Consider the following 19791-nt stretch of genomic DNA (forward strand, 5'->3'; position numbering starts at 1 on the left):
TTCGCAGCGAAGCAAGAGGAAAGCACCGCGCATGATTCTATCGGATCGACACGAATCGATTTCGGAAAACATTGAACGGCAGTTGGTCAGGAAACGGCTCGAAGGGCAGACGCCGCGCCGCTAGTGAGGTTATTCTCATTTTTAAGTGACGGGATTGAAACAAATTTTCGATGGAAATCAAATAATTATAAGGAAATCAAACGTCAGCTAATACCATCTACAAAACTAGATAACCAAAATTAAACATCTCTGTGGACTTCTTCGCATAACAGAAGTGGATATTTCGGCGTGCCTGCCTTGTTTCCGTAAGTACATAGTACATTTATCTCTCGTTCCTTCGTTGTGAAATCCAATGCATCATTGTAGTTAGATCTTTCGTTAGATTAAATTACCACATAAGTTTATATATAATTCATAGTATAATAATGATATTCATTCTCATTTGCAAAGGAACATTCAATCAAGGCCATAGTTTTTTTAGTGTCAAACGTAAATTCCAATGTATTTTATACTTTAGCATTAGGCTTTTTCAGTAAGTTTTTTTTATATGTGATTTATGGAAAGTTTTTACAAATACTATACAGCCTTCTGTCTTCTGCGCATTTTCATTCTTCGCGCAAGTCTGTCATGACTTTATTGACGGTAGATTCAGAAAGTTTTGACATGACATAAGATACCTAACCTAATATTTAATGTTTTGTTTTGGGTCCAGTTCAGTGAACTGCTGTACTGGTCCACAGATTCTAATAAAGAATGTAATTAACTTGTTAAATTTTATTTTAGATTCCGTCACTTAGTTATTTTAGTCACGTAACGTGACTCTATCACGTTGATTATGTACCAGTTAGATTGCTAGCCACTCTGTGATGGTTTATCCCTAGAGTGGGCTGTTTTTGTTGGATAATACACCATACCTGATTTTACTACAACCAGCATCTTCACCCAGGACCTTACAGTAGGACTTACTCACCACAGCAGCCAACCAGCGTTATCGTGCCAAAAGAATTCATCTCTATGGACTTGCAACCTTACTTTTAACCGGCTGTTGTGTAAGATAAGTTTATTTACTTTTCAGTATTTACTTTTGGGTAAGATATATTTGCTACAGTGTAAACTTTTCGTATGCATATGATCAGGAAGAGTACATATATTTTCGTGATAGATAGGGTTTTAGGTCGTTGTTTTTTTTCTCTTTGATTCAGTATAAGTAGTAGTTAGTTCAAATAAATAAAATCAGGTCTTGTTTAATAATCATAAATAATTGTATCTTAAAATTTAATAGGGAATCGTGTTGTAAAATTTTGTCGCGGATTTTAAATAGGGAATACGTCTAGTAGGATTTTTTTGTATAATATATAAAGAGTCACTGACCAGCTCATTTATATAGACCTTTTTGCTATTCCAACGGACTTTGTTTTTGGATTTTGTGATAAATACCTTTACTTAGCGCAGTGTGTAGTGGTTCATTGCATGTTAGTGGCTTTTTGGCCCTGTTTGACCGTTACACCACCCACTAGCATTGTTATTGTGTTTAGAGAGTTATATGTAAACTGTTAAGATATATATACCTAACATATTTATTATTAATATATTTGTATGTAAATAATTATTAAGGTTGGTGTTTTATTTCAGTCTGTATCACTAGTATATAAAATAGCAAGACAAGATTAGTATTTTGTATTTCAGGTGGTTGTAACCAGTGTCATTTAGTTCCTGTTGTTCGTTACTTCAAAAATCTCGAGCTGTTCAAATTCTGGGCCCAAAACTTAGTTTTTTTCTTTTTCGCTACAGTTAAGTAGAGTGAGCTTTCAAATATTGTGTCCCAGAAGTTGAGCTGTCAGAGTTGGCGCCCATTTTCTTCTCTGTTTATCGTCCCTTTTATCTCGATTTATCTCCAGTGGTCTTACCTAGCTGTATTAAGTTTTGTATTAACAGGTCTCATCTTCCTAATTACTATCATTTCATTATCAAATCTTTCCTTTTATATCTCTAAAGCCAATATTCGGTGTATTGAAGCTAGCCCAAACACTCACTTGAGGTTTAGTATCTCTCTGCCCTTTTGATTTTTCCCTTCTGAGCTAAGCCCCTCTTCTTTTTGTCTTAAATCTCTTCGCTCCTATTTTCCCCATATTTCGTTATTCTTCTCTTCAAAATCTCTATACCCAGAGTATAGAGGTTTCATAACATTGTTACTATTTAAGAAAGGAGATAAAAAGGATTCAAAGAATTACAGACCCATAACTTTACTAAATGTGATGTACAAACTATTAACCAAGATATTAACAAACAGATTAACAACTAAATTAGATGGATACAAGGCAAGAGAACAAGCCGGATTTAGAAAGAGCTTCAGTACAAGTGACCACCTTTTAACGATGAAGCTATTAATCGAAAAAGCTAACGAATATCATATCCCGCTATACATGGCATTTATTGACTTCGAAAAAGCATTTGATAGTGTGGAACACTGGGCAGTAAAGAATTCCCTACAAAACAGCAGAATATACTACAAATATACAGACTTAATTACAAATATATATTATGATAAGGCAACAACAACTATTAAGCTAATGAAAAAACGGAGCCTATTAAAATAAACCGAGGAGTAAGACAAGGAGATACCATCTCGCCCAAGCTATTCAACCAAGCGCTAGAAGATGTGTTCAAACAACTACACTGGGATGGCTTGAGTATAAACATAAACGGGCAATATCTGAATCACTTACAATATGCTGATGATATTGTATTAATAACAGAAAGAAGTGAAGAATTGCAAAGAATGATGGAAGAACTAGATAGAGAATCGATAAAGATAGGACTGAAGATGAATTACAGTAAAACAAAAACCATGACCAATCAACAAGAAGAACTAATAATTACAGTGGCACAAACAAGAATAGAACAAGTAAAAGAGTATATATATCTAGGACAAATCACTAGATTAAATAAAGAAAATCAAACCGAAGAAATAAAGAGAAGAATAAGATTGGCCTGGGCATCATTCGGAAAACTGTCTTATATTCTAAAGAACAGAAAATACCCGCAATACCTAAAAAACAAGAGTATTCAATCAATGTATACTCCCTGTTCTAATATATGGCTCTCAGACATGGACGTTTACAAAAGAAAATATGGAAAAAATAGCCAAGACAGAAAGATCCATGGAAAGGCAAATGCTGAACATTAAACTATCAGACAGGAAAAGAAACGAATGGATCCGTAACAAAACAAAAGTGAAAGATGTTCCTACCCAAGTAGCAAAGCTTAAATGGAAGTTCGCCGGACACACCCTACGGCAGAAGGATGAAAGATGGACTAAGATGATTATACATTGGAGACCGTGGAACCACAAACGAAAAAGGGGAAGGCCACAGATGCGATGGTCGGATGACCTGAAGAAACACACTGGGTCAAATAGGACGCAAATTGCCCAAGATAGAGAGGCATGGAAGAAGAAAGAGGAGGCCTATATCCAAGGACGGATGTTTAGGGCTGATTAGATAGATAGATAGATTCGTCTTTGCCTTTCACAGAAGGTTAACGCGTGTTGCTCTTTGCAGCATTGTATTGGTTCAATACCGGTCTGGGCTTCCATTGATGTAATCGGTGTTGATTTTGGAGCAACGGTGATGACGCGAAGGGCAGTGTTATGGGCGACTTCAAGCTTGGAGGTGGTGTTTGTAATCGCAATTATTGTAGCTTCACTCCCATATTCTAATATCGGCCGGACATAGGTTTTGTAAGTTGCTACCAAGACATCTTGCGTGGCGCCCCACTTTTTTGCTGTGTAGTAGGTACATTGTATTTGCACATAATAAAAGAAATTGCATTGAAATCAAAACAAAATAAGTATCAAGATCTATATGATGCAGTTAAGAAAGCATAGGTACTCCGATAAAAGTGTTGTCTTTTGTCCAAATAAAACTAGTTAGTTGTGGAGGGAATTGAGGGAAAAAAGTACGTGCATATTAATGAGCTACATATTAGTACTGATGGGATTCATAGAATACATTCGTAAATAAAGTTCGAGTGTTAACTTTAAAAAATTCAGACATAACATGGAATTTAAAAATCACCAAAGTGGGGGTGTCATGAGTCACAATTGCGACGTCGCCATGAAGGGGGGGGGGGCGACTATAAATGACGCTTTACGACGGAAGCTACTTTACGAGGAGGATATTAAAAACTAAAAATTTACGACGTAGTTTATGGATGTTCCCGGAAGAACTAAAGATTTCTTACGTTGGAAAGCAAAACTCTGGTAACCACCAGAATCCGAGCCTTCTATAATTTACAATACATGTAGAAGTACGGAACGATAAACGAATAGACATGGGGGATCTACAATATAAATTGACGAGTTGGGGAATGCATTCAATATTTGAGATTTACACCAAATGAAAAGTTTTTCATAAAGTATCAAGGGTACTTACCATTAAACCAACTGCTGTTAAAGATATGTTCAATTCTTGTGTTTGAGAACCAAATTTGGCAACAGTGTCTACACATAGAGGCAGACATCTCCAGGGCATTACAGGCAAAAAGTCTGTTATAACCAGCTGCAGACATTGGAAAGCAATTCTAATCAAATTCTCGCTGAAAATAAGTGAATATATAAATATAATATAGTATTAAAGATAAGGAAGGAGAAGGTTTACAATTACTATGGAAGATCATAAGGATCTGTTGGCATACCAGATGCATACCTAGAGATTAGACTCTTGCAATAATTCTCACATTACACAAAAAAAGTGATAAACATAAGTGTTCAAACTACAGGGGCATATCATTGTTGGAAGTTGCTAGTCAGATCTACGAAATGATACTAGAAAAAAATCTAAGAAATAATATCCTTGTCACATTGGATGACAGTCAATGCGGCTTTAGGCTTGGGTGGGATACAACCGACCTCATATTCAAGGTGAGACAGCCATCAGAAAAAGCCCTAGAGCATAACAGTAAGTTGTTTCTCTATTTTGTGGACTTGGAAAAGCCTTTAATCGTACACCATGTAACAAATTTTTTTTTTTAATGCTCCACTCGGAGTAACATTACAATCTGTTCACTATTGGAACAATGAGTAACTTAATTCTAACCTAACCTAACTACATTTTTTTAAGCTAAAGTCTTACTCATCAGTATTTCTTTAGGTTATATTAGCATATCGCCTATTTACACTACAATTAACGTGTACACTACCGCACGATGCGCACTACACTATCTCATATGGTTTAGTACCGCACTATGCGCACTACACTAGCTCATATGGTTTGATTCTTTTAAGACGTCTGGTCTGGTTCGTGTTGTCAAGTAGCTGGAGGGCCTCAACATTCACGTGACGATGGAGCCTATCTTCGTGGTTCCGGGCAAATCTAGATATAGTCTGTCTAACGGTGTCGATCCCCAGATCATTGTGGATGATACTGTTTCTAATATACCAGGGGGCATCTACGATGTTCCTTAGTACCTTGTTTTGGAAGCGTTGAATTATTTGTATATTACTTTCGCTGGCACACCCCCATAGTTGTATGCCATAGCTCCAGACAGGCTTGAGGATTTGATTGTAGAGTAGCAACTTATTATGGATTGATAATTTGGAGTCACGTCCAAGCAGCCAATACATTTTTTTATATCTGATTCCAAGCTCTTGTCTTTTCTTTTTAATATGTGCTTTCCACCTAAGTCTTGCATCAAGAGTGATGCCCAGATATTTTGCAGTATTCTCATATGGAATCAGGATATCATTTATTCTGATTGGTATGTATTGCCTCCTTTTATTGGTAAAATCAATATGTATGGATTTGGTTTCATTCAACTTGATTCTCCATGCTTTAGTCCATTTATATATCTGATTTATGGAGTTCTGTAAGTTATGTACCGCTTCTTCATGATTATTTCCAACTGAGATAATTGCTGTGTCATCTGCAAATGTAGCAATAGTATCTTGACGTAGTTGAGGGATATCTCTGGTGTGTAAAATGTACAGAACTGGTCCAAGGACACTTCCTTGTGGAACACCAGCTCTAATCTGTCTCAAATCAGAGTATGCTTCCTCCTGCTTTACTCTGAAGCATCTGTCTGATATGTATGATTCTAAGAGTTGGGCGAACTGTTCTGGTAGGTGATAGCGCAGTTTATGTATTAATCCTTTGTGCCACACCTTGTCGAATGCTTGGGCCACATCCAGGAAGACAGTGGTGCAAACTTTCTTTTCTTCCAGTGCCATTTCTATGATGTCAGTGATCCTATGCACTTGCTCAATAGTAGAATGGCTCTCTCTAAAACCAAATTGGTGGGATGGGATTAGCTGTCTCTCTTCAATTATTGGCTTTAGCCTTTTTAGGAGCATTTTTTCATAGAGTTTTGCTATCACCGGGATGAGTGATATTGGTCTGTACGACGTTACTTGGTGAGGTTGTTTTCCAGGTTTAGTTATCATTATCACCTCTGCCACTTTCCACAACTTCGGAACATATTTAAGTCTATATGAAGCGTTGAAAAGGTGGGTTAGTTTTATAATGGTTTTCTTCGGCAGCTGCTTTAAAATCTCACCAGTAATAAGATCAAAGCCAGGCGCTTTTTTCGGATTCAAATTGTGCTTTATTTCTGTCTCTAATTCATTAGGAGTAACAGGGTTGATTTTTATGTTTTCATCATTTAGTTCAATTGGTTCTTCAAGATCTTCTCCATCATGTGGTTTGAATGTATTTTCTAAATGATCTGCAAATATTGTAGCTTTTTGTTCATTGCTACGAGCCCAGGTACCATTGCTATTCCTAATAGGAGGATTTTGTATAATTGGTCTTTTAAACCGTTTAGCTGCTTTCCACAGAGAGTAGTCTGTCGTTTTATCAGCGCTTAGTTCACTGAGGTACTCCCCTATGGACTCTTGTTGTATGCGTTTGATTTCTCGCTTTAATTTTTGTGTGGCATTGTTTAACAGTTTTATCTGCAGGATTTCTAGTCATGTGCCAGTTTCGTCGTAGTTTTCTCTTTTCGGCTATCATATCCCTTATTTCTTTAGGATAATTGTTGCCTTTAGTTCTTTGGATAATAGTTGGTGAATTATCCCAAGCTGCTTGCTGGATCTTATTCGTAATTTTTTCTACAGCTTCATCTAATTCCTTGGGGGTTTTTAATGAGCCAGAGAGATCAGTTATCCTTTCTAATTGTAATTGGAAACTAGTCCAGTCTGTACACTTATTTGTTAATCGTGGTGGATTTTCTTTCTGTATGAGAGTGTCACTGAGAGTAAGAAGAATTGGAGAATGATCCGAATTCATGTCCAATGCTTCTTCCACGTGTACAAAATTAGACGCAAGGCCTTTTATGATAAAAAAATCTATTAAATCAGGTATCTTGTTTGGGTCCGTTGGCCAATAGGTTGGGGTGCCTGTGCTCAGAACATCACACTTTAAGTGTTTGGTTGCTTTGAGTAGCTCTTTACCTTTATTTGTGGTTAATCTGGAACCCCAATGGACATGTTTTGCATTAAAATCGCCTCCTATAATGAACCTTTTACCGTAATTCATCAAGAAGTTGGTATAATTTTCTTCTTTTAATGCATGTCGAGGAGGACAGTACAACGCTACTATGATAACGTTATAATCTCTCATGGTTACGTTGACAGCTGTGGCTTGAATCTCTGCTGTTTGGTATCCAGTGTCTTGATAATGTCTAATGGTTTCTTTTATAATAACCGCACTACCCCCTTTTGCTGCATTATCTGGGTGTATTGTTTGGTATATTTTGTAGCCACGGAATCTGATATATGATTCTCTAGTAAAATGTGTTTCGGATATAAGGCACACATCTATTTTTTCAAGGTCAAGGACTATTTGCAATTCCTGTTGGTGGTTTTGGAGTCCATTGGCGTTCCATTGCATAATGCGCAGTTGCTTAGCCATTTTTGTTTTTTGGTATCGCTCCTTGGGCGCGTTTTTCTAAATTAAGGATTCTGTTATCCATTTGATTTAGTCTGTCTAGTATTTGCTGCAATAGTATTTCAGTAGCTGCAGATTCTTTTTGTGTCGATTTTTCATTACAATTATTTTTGTTTTTTGCAATCTCGCTATATGTTTTCTTTTGTGTTTTTTCTTCACGCTGTTGTTCTACCCGTGGAATGGCATTTCGTTGTGGATGCCGAGATGGGTTAGGTTTTTTGGTTTGCTTTTGTCGGAGTTTTTGTATCTCTTTTGCAACGACACATCCTCGATAATTAGCTGGATGTTCACCTCCGCAATGTACACATTTAGGTTTGTCATCCTTAGGTTTTTTACAATCTGCTGTTAGATGCTTGCTAGTGCATCTGACACATCTTGGTTCCTTAGCGCAGTATTTATGTGTATGACCATAAGCCTGGCACCGTTTACATTGTGGTACAAGTTTATTGGTTTTTAAAGAGACTACTTCCACCCTGCTACCCATGATGTCAGTAATTCCAAATATTTTATTAACATCTTCATCCTGCCTGAATGTTAGTAAAAACATATTTAAAGGTTCTTTGGTTCGGAATTTTAGCTTAGGAACAGCTTCCAAAAGTTTATATCCCCTTTTTCTTAAATCAGATACTATGCTTTCAGGTTTGCACGTGTGATGCAGTTTTTTAGCCATAACCTTTATTGGACGGCTTTGTTTGTTTTCATAAGAATGAAATAAATAGTTGTGTTCTTGGAGCAGTTGTGTTACAAGCCTGTAGCTTTCTCCATCTTGCACGTTTATTTTCATATTTTCATTATTAATTATTTTAATTTGATATCCCTTAATTTTTTCATTAAGCATTTCATATAGTATATTGTAGTCTTTAATCCCATCTACAACTATGGGGGGTGGTAGTTTAGGTTTTTTAATTTCATTGGTTTGTATATGCAGATTATTCAAACTTTTTTGATGTAGATCATTAGTTGTGATTGTTTGTGTTTTAAATTTTTTCTTGTGTTGAACTCGTATCCACTCGGTTTCTCTTGCTAATTCCTCTTCATCGGTTTCATATACTACTGGTATCGCATCTTCTCTGGTTGGTACGTTTTTCACTTGTTCGTATTTTTCCAAATGATTCTGCATTACTTGCATTTGTTGTTGCATTTGAGAAATCGTATCCTGAAGCCTTTAACAGTTTCGGATTGTTCTTTCCATGCATTGAAATAGTTTATTTCATTAGTTGCCCTTGCTTGGTTCTCCTTCATCAGGGCCTGATTTTGCTGTGCTAGGAGTACTTCACCGGGCGTTGATGGCGTCGACGTGGATGGAAAATGCACTGGCTGCATAATAATTTGCTGCTGTTGTTGCTGCATTTGCAATTCAATGCTATTTACATCCATTTTTGCTTGATTTTGTTAAAATAATGTACTAAATAAACTTACCTAATTTAGGCAGAATTTGGTGCACTATGAACTGGCCTATAACACCTTGTCGATAACGACTTGGTGTTATTTTTATTTATCATAATGACTTGTGATAACTTTTTATGAATTCAGCAATTAAGTACTTATCGCCACTGAAACTTGATATATATCGGAGCATGGTAAAAACACAACCTTACTCGTCAAAATTCAAATATCAAATAACAAGATCTGGGAAATATTAAACCGTATCAATGTGAAACCGAAGTTAATCAAAGCAATAAAGAGTATAATATATAAATTTACAGGTAATAACGAACATTCGCTTATCTCTAGAATTTTAGGGCGGGTGTAACACAAGGTGGTGTCCGAAGTCCTTTGTTATTCATACACTCTAATGGACGAAATTGCAAAAATAATTATGGATAAATTAAACAGAACTCTAGGGTTGGGGTGTATAAACTCCAACAAGTATACGTGTCAGAGTTGATATACAGGGTGTCCCCGAAAACAGTGCGTTCCTTAAAGGTATAGGTAGAAGGCACAATGTAGAGCAAAAAGTATTATAACATTTTTTTCTAAATTCATCCGTTTGACCAAAAAACGAAAATACATTTTGATATGCAAATTGAAGTCTGGCAACAACGTGCAACTCAAAAATCTAAAGATTAAAAACGTAGGTTTGTAGGTCAGTTGCATCTGGTAGGTAAAATAATGTAAATATCAACCAAACCCATATCCATTATTTTGCAGGTAGGTATCTACGATGTCAACAACCCCAAAAATCACACCTCAAATAGTAAATAAACAAGGGGTTATTAGGTTAAATTTCCACAGTCACAGCAAGTTCTTCTAGGCTACGTTGCCATGTCATTCAAATTTATGAAAATAAAAATTCACTTATATGGAGAACAATGTAATTTTTTTCTTGGAAAACGGTTAACTTTAGAAAAAAATGTTATAGGACTTTTTTGTTCTAAATTGTGTATTATATCCCTACCTTAAATTTTTCATGCACTATTTTTGGGGACACCCCGTATACTGATGACCTGGTAATGGTGGCAAAATCAGAAAAAGACTAGCAAGTGAATGTGAACATTTGGAATTAAGCTTTTAAGAAATTCGGAATGAAAATAAATATTGAAAAAACAAAAGTTTTCGTAATATCAAAAGCTCAAGAAAATATAAATGTAATGCTAAAAATGTGACCATTAAACAAGTAGAGGACTTCTGAGTATCTAGGATCAAAAATAAAAGGACAAGGAAATATAGAACCAGAAATAAATAGCAGGGTAAATAGTGCATCAAAATTATACAAGGCATTAAATAAGAGTTTTATTAGGAAAATGGAAGTAAGCCTTAAAAAATGAAGATATTTAAAACTGTATACGAATCGGTGCTACTCTACGGTAGTGAAACTTGGACAAGAACGGCAAAATTCGAAGTAAAATTCAAGCATGTGAAATGTGATATTTGCGAGCGGTAACCGGAGTGACCAGACGTGATCGTATAAGAAACAAAGAAATACGTGAAAGGTGCGGTGTCGGAAAGACCTTAGAAAGACTTGAAACGAAACAATTACCGTGGTTCGGCCATATGGCGAGAATGAGTAATATAGGACTGTAAAGAGGGTATGGAAAGCTGCATCTGATAAAAACGACGAAGAGGCAGACCAGCAAGAACATGGAACGGTGATATTGGAAAAGCTTTCGCAAAAAGAAATATTAAGCGGAGAAAGGCAGAGACTAGCTACTGACCTAAAAGCATGGAGGCGTCTGATGGCTCCACTTACCACGACATCGTAAGGTATAAGAAGGCGGCTTAAGTAAGTAAAAGTATGTATTCTAAATATAAAAAAAGAAATACCTACCCATGTTGATCATTGACAGCACCAATAATACCAAGCACTAACGGCCAACCATGAGTGAGCGTTTCTCCATTTGTGTGCAGAATTTGTAGAACACATTCCAACTGCTTTTGCCTAACATCTCCATGAGGAACTGAAGATAGTTCGTATAAAGGACCCAGAAGTAAAGTTTGGAGTTTCTGGTTTTCTCGCAAGGGTACTACATGATTATAATGCAAAGCTGATTTGACCAAATATGTAATAGCCTCGACTCCCCAACCTCTCATTCTTATATGTGGGTGATGGCACACTTCAAGTAGGTGGTTTGTTAAGGGCCTCCAAAGTACTTCTATTCTCGACATATTCACTAGACCTGTTTCCAGTAGCTTGGCTACTGCAAATAAGGAAGGTTCTCGGTTGGAGTATGCCAGCTCCATTGCTTCTTGAGACAGTTTACACAACGCACTTATAAGATGGTGCAATGCTACATCATCTAAATATTGACTAGATTCGAACAATTTACTTAACATAGTAGACAAAACTGGCAGATTATCCATAACAGAACTAGTAATACCAGTATTAGTATCTGTAGCAGGTCGCACTGCCTTTAAACTTCCTCCAGTCGATGGCTTTAGTCCCAAAATCCAAACCAAATGCTGCAACGTGGTTAAGACTAAATGCCAAGACGATCCTAAAATTCCACCATGGCAGTGGGCTAAACTAAGCAAAGCTCGCATTGACTGCAAATTTTTGGCCGTTAGCATCACAGGTCCTTGTTGAGTTCCAGCTGGTATAGATGACGTTGGTAGAGGAGTACCAACTGCTACTACCTGTTGGCGGTATTCTGTTTCACCATAGGGCACAATAAGAGGAATGTTCATATCTTGACTGTCTCTATGAACTAAAAAATGGACATATATGAATATAGACATAAAAGTATTATAAAAGGTTATCATTATATAATTTATACAATATAAAATATCGCATATACAAAAGAAACTCAGAGTATAAACAGAAACTTCTTATGTAGCTCGTGAACTGTCAGACCAGTATGAAAACTTAGACTAAATTCACAATCAAGATGCAGTAGAAGTAAACAAACCAATATATGTTAACTGCTACAAGGAGCACTCCTGAATCATGATTTACAATGTATAAACTTTGTAAATCATTATTTGGGATTTACAATGTGGGCCAAAATAAAGGAGTACATTTTTTAGTTCAACATAACTTTTTTGTTTTTTGGGCGATTTAATTTCTTTTTGCAGAGCTAATAGCCTAACATGTCCTCAACATGACTGCAAATTTGGAAGCAAAAATAACGTACAGGGTCGGACTTATAAAAAAGTTTATGTAACAGAGCACTTGAGCTCGTTGCAAATGAAAACTGTCTTAACTAAAATTGAACTAATATGCTCTTTGGGTAGGTAAACTATCCAGAACACTTCAGTAAAAAGTAAATTTTCCAAAACTATCGGATTCGCAAAATATCATTTTTTTTTATTAAATTAGGAAAATATAACATTTTAACAAATAACACATTTATGAAAACAATTTAATAATTTTAAAACTTAGACTAAAATATTATACAAAACTACCGGATTCGCAAAATATCATTCTTTTTATTAAATTAGGAAAATATAACATTTTAACAAATAACACATTTATGAAAACAATTTAATAATTTTAAAACTTAGACTAAAATATTATGAATGCAGCCACCATTATTGTTCCACTTCTTGAAGTCTTCTGCGCCATAAATTGCTACCCCCATTTATTACACCCTGTTCAAAATTGTTTCAAACAAACTGCATTCTTTCTTTGAGCTGTTCGATGGTTTCAAATTGTTGTCCATCATACAAATTTTGTTCGAAAATTCCCCAAATTGAATAGTCAACCGTATTTAATTCTGGGCTGTTAGGTGGCTACATCTTTGGCTCAATATAGTCCGGGCAATTTTCACTCAAGAATATCCTTGTATTGTGTGAAGTGTGCGAAGGAGCACAATCCTGCTGTAAAGTGTAATCATAACATACTTCTTCAATTTCAGGTAATATTTGCTGCAAAATTTTTTCTTGATGTTTCTGAATTAAGTTTTACCCTGGCATCAACAAAAATCAGACGAGATTTTCCCAACATGGATACTGCAACAGAGACCATTACACCGTTTGAGAAATGACTTTTTCAATTAAAAGATGCTCTAGAGGAATTTCTCTCTTAAATTGTACGTCAGAATACACCCTATTATTTTGGGTATTTTTAGGAGGCCGTAAATAAAATAAAATTCATCTGAAAACCATATTTTTCTGATGTCTTCACGAGAGCGGAATCTTCTCAGTAGCAAATTACATCTTTTCAGTCGTTTTTCTCTTACATTGGCAGTAAGTCTTTGACAGTAAACTTTTTTAAATACTTTAAGATGGCAATCTTTTTTAATGATTCTTCGAACTGATGTGCGGGAAATCTTAGTTTCTTTTGCGATTTTCCTTGTTCCAACAGATTGGCCAGGTTGCAAATTTCCTAAAACAACCCTTTCTCTAATATTTTCTTCAGTTCTTGAGCTTCGCTTCCTTCCTCTTCCACTTTATGTTCAATAGACCCATGGGTTTCCCTTAGATATCTTAAGAACTTTCCTATCGTTCCAATGAGCCAATTTTTCTCAGGAAATGCATTTACAATTTTTCTTGCACCATAATTATATTTTTCACGGTCATATTTAATTAATATTCTGTCCTCTTTGCTTAAAGGCTGATTTATGTTACACCGGGACGTGGAAGGCACGGCGCGCAGAACAATAGAAATCGCACGTCCTCGGCACTTTCCGGTCCCGGCCCGTTCCGTCGTAAAATAAAGCAGCCAATGCTTTTCATATCAGACGATACTTCAACTGCCCCGTCCCGTCCACGATCCCGTTGTAACATAAATCCAGCTTAAAAGTGGCATTATGAACTGGCCAATTTACTTAATTTAACTATAATAAATATCAAACAAATTCCATGGCAACCTAAGCAGTCATGGCTTACTAAGTAAAATTGACAGATTTGAGCGTTCTTAAGACATTTAACAAAAATTACTGCTAATATAAGGCAGAAACGATGGAAAAAATGTAATTTAGTGTTAACAGGGTTTCGTTCTGGCGAACATATTAGAAAAGTACTCGAATAAAATTTCCTAATTTAAGTAAAAAATTATATTTTACCAATTCGGGATTTTTTAAAATTCTATGGCGAAGGCGTGTTCTGAACATGATTTAAATAAAAAAAAATGATATTTTGCGAATCCGGTAATTTTGAAAAATTTCCGTTTTACTGAAGTGTTCTGGATAGTTAACCTATCAAAAGAGCATATCAGTTTAATTTTAGCTAAGACAGTTTTCATTTACAACGAGCTCAAATGCACCGTTACATTAATTTTTTTATAAGTCCGACTATGTACGATATTTTTGCTTCCAAATTTGCAGTCATGTTGAGGACATGTTAGGCTATTAGTCCTGCAAAAAGAAATAAAATCGCCAAAAAAGCAATAAAGTTATTTTCAACTAAAAAATGTACTCCTTTATTTCAGCCCACAGTGTACATTGTAAATTATGACTCAGAAGTGCTCCCTGTAACAGTTAATGCGTCTTGGTTTGTTTACTTCTACTGCATCTTGATTGTGAATGTACATTAGACCTTTTTTAGAATATTTTTGTAAGAGTATGTAATACGGTTTTTGGTTATGATTTAAATATATTTTAAAACGAGATTGTACAGTACATAAACAGTGTATACAAAATCAAACCGTGAGTATCTTCAAACATAAAAGCAGGCAAAGCTGGAGAGGATGATGACATGGCCCCGGGAAGTTATTATAATTGTTACATGAAAGTTATTATAATTCTACATGGTAGAAGAAAGGATAAACTGGCTATGGAAAATATACAAAGAGGCATACAAAAGAAGAACACGTCATCTGCGAAAATTATAGAGCAATATGCTTGTCATCGGTATATTTTAAAATATACACGAAAATGGTAGAGAAGAGGCTAATACAAGAGGTAAAAAAAGAACTGAGAGAAGACTGAAACAGGCTCAAAGAATCACAATCCAAATATCGCAAAAGTCCGTCTCTGTCGTTATAGATAGAAATAAGACGAAATGTAACTCCCAACGCGTTCTCATAGACCACCCACAAGAAAGCGGAAATATTAATATTTTAAGAAATTCTAGACGCCTAAGCTGGTAATTTAGCTATTGCAGTCAGTAAAAATACAAAGAGACTTTAGGGCTCGGAGACAGTTTTCCTAAGAGTTATTTACTTTGCACAGGATATGCCTCATAAAAATAAGAATAGGAAAGATTGCTAAGCGTTTGAATGATAGAAATCTAAGAACTCCACAAAATTGCAACGCAGTAACTTTCGTGGAAATCCTTAAACGGTTACAAAAAGGACACTCGTGGTGATTGGCCGAAAAAGAAACGTATGACCATAATAAGGCTGGTCTAAGTATTATTTTCCAGCTATGTGATTGGTACGAAAATTTTCGGAATGATGATTATTGGTCAAATTAGGTGATAGCTGTGAAAAAGGGAGGTGAATTTAGAGCAGAGAGGAATCTTGTCCGAGATTAGGACAAGAAGAATTTAATTAAGTTCTAGCGGCCATGCAGTGAAGACCTGCATTTTTTCTTGTCTGTGCCTAAATAGGCAAAATGGGATCTTAAAGATTCTGTCGTGAAAATCGCAAGTGCGATATGTTGTCTTAAATACCATACCGGTATATTCTCTGTGTTGTGTCCGGTACAATAAAGGAATCGTTTTCCTAGTACGGCGTGTAATATGTTTCGTGCAAACAGAACTTAGTTCAACTTTTGCGGATAAGATTTCCGTTTAATATGTCTCGTACAAACCGTACTTAATTCAATCTTCGTGGAACGCAGTTCCATTTTTTTTAAAGACAATGGTCTAAATAAAGTATGTTTTATTATCAAGTCAGTGAGAAGTATCACTAATAATCATGAACGCAGTTATTTTTTTTCATAAAACAAAAAGAACTATGAAATTTTTATTTTTCGTATAATATAATAACAATTATGTAACAGTACTTTAACTCTAAAAATGAAAGTGAAAAGTGAAAGTGATTTCGTCGTATCCACAACTCTTGCGAGCTAACCCGATTCCAGCAGTTCAACAACAACGGATCATCACCAGGTATTTTGCAATAAACTGTTTCGTTCCTTTTTCTTTTTTTTTTAACTTTTAAAATGAAACGCGAAAGACTTATTTTTTTATTTTTCTAATCAACTCAGTTTATTAACAATTTTCTATCTAAATAAATGGTAACTATGTTTAAACTTATTTCGTCTTTTTCTGTTCGCACAATCCATCTATGTATCCTTATTGTATTAGGAAATGCAGACTACCACAGACACCAAGGGTAAGTACCATTACTAGTCAAAGGGATACCATTTTTTCGTAACATTTTTGTAATTTTTATATAGATAAATAGCAATAGATTCTGATCTATTAATGGCGCCCAAAAAATTAATAATTTCTTTTCTTTAGCTTAAATATTGTTGTATGAACTCACATCCTAAAATCTCTTGATGATTAGAGCTACCGGAGCGCTAATAAATTATGTAGCACGAATTTTGTCAAGTTTATGTACATCACTATGTTTATCTAATTTGTCGTGCTTCAAGATTAAGCAGCGTTTAGACCAGAAAGACAGACAAACGATAAAATTTACATCATTAGAAATATAATAGAAATAAGTATTGACTCGGGGGGTGGGGAAAGCTCATTCTAGCATTCATAGATCTAAGAGTAGCGTTCGACTCTATAGAAGGAAAAATATATGGCAATGCTTGTAGAAAATGAAAGGGAGCGTTCAAGTATTACGTAACGCAATTTTTGAAGATTTTTGACCCCTCCCCCCTACGTAACGCACTCTAATGGGCGTTTAACTATTGCGTAACGCAATTTTTGAAGATTTTTGACACCCCCCCCCCCAACCTGCGTTACGTAATACTTGAACGGCCCCAAAGTACCAACTACGCTGATAAAAATAATTGAAAGTATCTACAGAGTTGTAAAAGGACATGTACAGATAGCACGAGGAAGATCTCAAGAATTCAATTGGGAAAAAGGTATCAAACAAGGAGGCAGTCTTAGCCGGCTATTATTCATAAAAGTTATGAACGAATTGATTAGAAATACTGAAGAAAGAACCAACCAAATACGGACAATAATAGGAGATCAAAGACTACAGCTAGTAAAAATACACGCCTTATTATATGCGGATGACATAGTTCTTATAGTAGATTCCGTGACCAAAATGCAAAAACTTAATAAACATATGGACAGAGGAAATAGAGAAACTGAAAATGGAAATTAATATCGAAGAAAGTAAAATAATGGTCATCGGCGAAAAGGAAGAAAATGAAATATATATAAAATGCAAAAATTCTCAACTGGAAATAGTTACTGCACATGATTCTCTTGTAAGTATAATTACCAATGTTGGAAAAATAGACCTTGAAGTAACGAACAGAACAAAATATCAAAAAATCGAACAAAATGTACTACGCGCTAGCGCCAGTTCTGAGAAAAAATGATTGACCCAAGAAACAAAAATGAAAACATAATACGATTGTGATACCGACGATACTATATACGAATGAAAATATAACTTTACAGAAAAAGCATAAAGCCCGTAGATGAGACATCTACGGAAAGACCAAATGGGATATAATAAGAAATGAGACAATGAGAGGGATATCCAAACAGGAACCAATAATGAACAAAATAATGAAGAGACAATTAAACTGGCATGGACTAGTAGTCTAGTCTAGACTAGACTAGACTGGCCGTAGACTAATGAGAAAAATTCATGAAACAAGAAATATCACAAAAAAGAAAAAAAGCAGACCTAGGAAAAAATTTAAAGAAATACTCCATTATCCATCATTTGCTGTTGCAAAAGCTATTTGGCATTGGGGTGAGTTCTAAAATAATAACCACTTTGAAAAACATATATTATGATAACGGTAGAATGCACATCAAAACTATAAATGGCTGCACACGACCATTTGATATCACAACTATTAAGTCCACTATTATTTAGTTAAGTTTATTGCGGATATAGAGTAATTTTTTATTAATCAAAGGTCAAAACGTATCGTCATTGATAATAGCGAAAATCAAATAATAATGCTACATTATTTCTGACTAGGAAGTTGAAATCGGTAAAAATTTAAGTTATCTAGAAAAATACAGTGGCCAAAACCAGTCGGCTGTAAATGTTGGCAAAACCAAAATTCCAAAGAGGCAAGGTTCTACTATAAAAAGTAGTCCATGGAAAATGGAAATGATCCAGAAACTTCAAAAAGGGATAAACCCTGTAAACAGTAGTTGGCTGTATACCTTCGATATAACAACGTGGAATGAAGTAAACACTTCTGTTGTATGTAGGCATAGGAATTTATTAAAATTCTTAAAATTTATCCACAAGGCAGTGGAAGTACAAAACGTTTTCGGTCAAACTGACCATCATCAGTGTAAACGTTCAGTGTACAAGTCATTGTAACTAGCCACTTCAATAGGTGTAAAAACCTCTAAATTACATTATTGTTGCATTCTATATTAAAAAGTAGTCGACATTAAGTCGATGTCTTAAGATTTTAAAGATCACACGTGAATGTATTTCATCCTTGCTCGAAAACAATGTAACAATAATGTAATTTAGAGATTTTTACACCTATTCAAGTGGCTAGTTACAATTACTTGTACACTGGACGTTTACACTGATGATGGTCAGTTTGACCGAAAACGTTTTGTATTTTCACTCCCATGTGGATAAATTTTAAGAATTTTAATAAATTCATATGCCTACATACAACAGAAGTGTTTATTTACTTCATTCCACGTTGATCCAGAAAAAATCGAAAAGTTGATAAAACGTCTATAAAGGCGGATGAGAAATTTTAAGAAACTTAAGAAATGAATTGAAGACAGTAAGGGAATTACAACAACTGGCAAAAATCTTAATTTTCAAGTGATATGAAAGACAAACTAGATTAAATAAATTACCTTGTCTAAGATTCACTCCAGAGGTTACAGTATTTAAAACTGTAAGAGCATAATGTGGTGGCAAGGAAGATTTGCAAATAGCTGTTATGAACGCATCTCTTGGAGTGTTCAAATCCAACATGCCACACAATGAAGTATAAGTCTGAATAGCTTTCAAGATATTTTCAGTTATAGACTCTTCGGTACTGGCATCCACTAGCGGGCTCAGTGCAGCTAACAAGCCACACCAACTTGAATTGATCAGTTGGCAGTTCAGTTCTTTGCTGTTTTCTTTCTTGGGTTGAACAGGTTCGTCTGGTTGCTGTTGTGGGTTTATAGTTATTTGGAGGGAACGGATAATTTCCATTAAACAAGCATATGCTACAGAGATACCGTATCCATCTGGAACTATTGGCGGCTCTATTTTGTCTAGCATTTCCAAACTGAAACATTTTAATATTACAGTAATCTATTCCTAAAGATAATATTGTCTACTTACTATGTAGATTTGGTTTGCCCTGTGGGGAATGTAGTAACAATTGGTAACCATACTCCT

At 35.3% G+C, this 19791-nt stretch overlaps 1 protein-coding gene across 1 annotated transcript in view; it reads right to left on the bottom strand.

Annotated features, from left to right (window-relative positions):
- The window catches only part of LOC114340054 (protein MON2 homolog), a gene marked incomplete at its 5' end in the record, with an annotated part of 58032 nt that extends 38241 nt beyond the window's left edge, over positions 1-19791 (bottom strand). Inside the window, 4 exon segments of the mRNA XM_028290771.2 lie at positions 4434-4596; positions 11212-12088; positions 19257-19678; positions 19735-19791. Of these exon segments, the coding sequence (XP_028146572.1) occupies positions 4434-4596; positions 11212-12088; positions 19257-19678; positions 19735-19791 (1519 nt within the window).

Source organism: Diabrotica virgifera, chromosome 10 (assembly GCF_917563875.1).
Source record: "Diabrotica virgifera virgifera chromosome 10, PGI_DIABVI_V3a".
Taxonomy (NCBI): Eukaryota; Metazoa; Arthropoda; class Insecta; order Coleoptera; family Chrysomelidae; genus Diabrotica; species Diabrotica virgifera.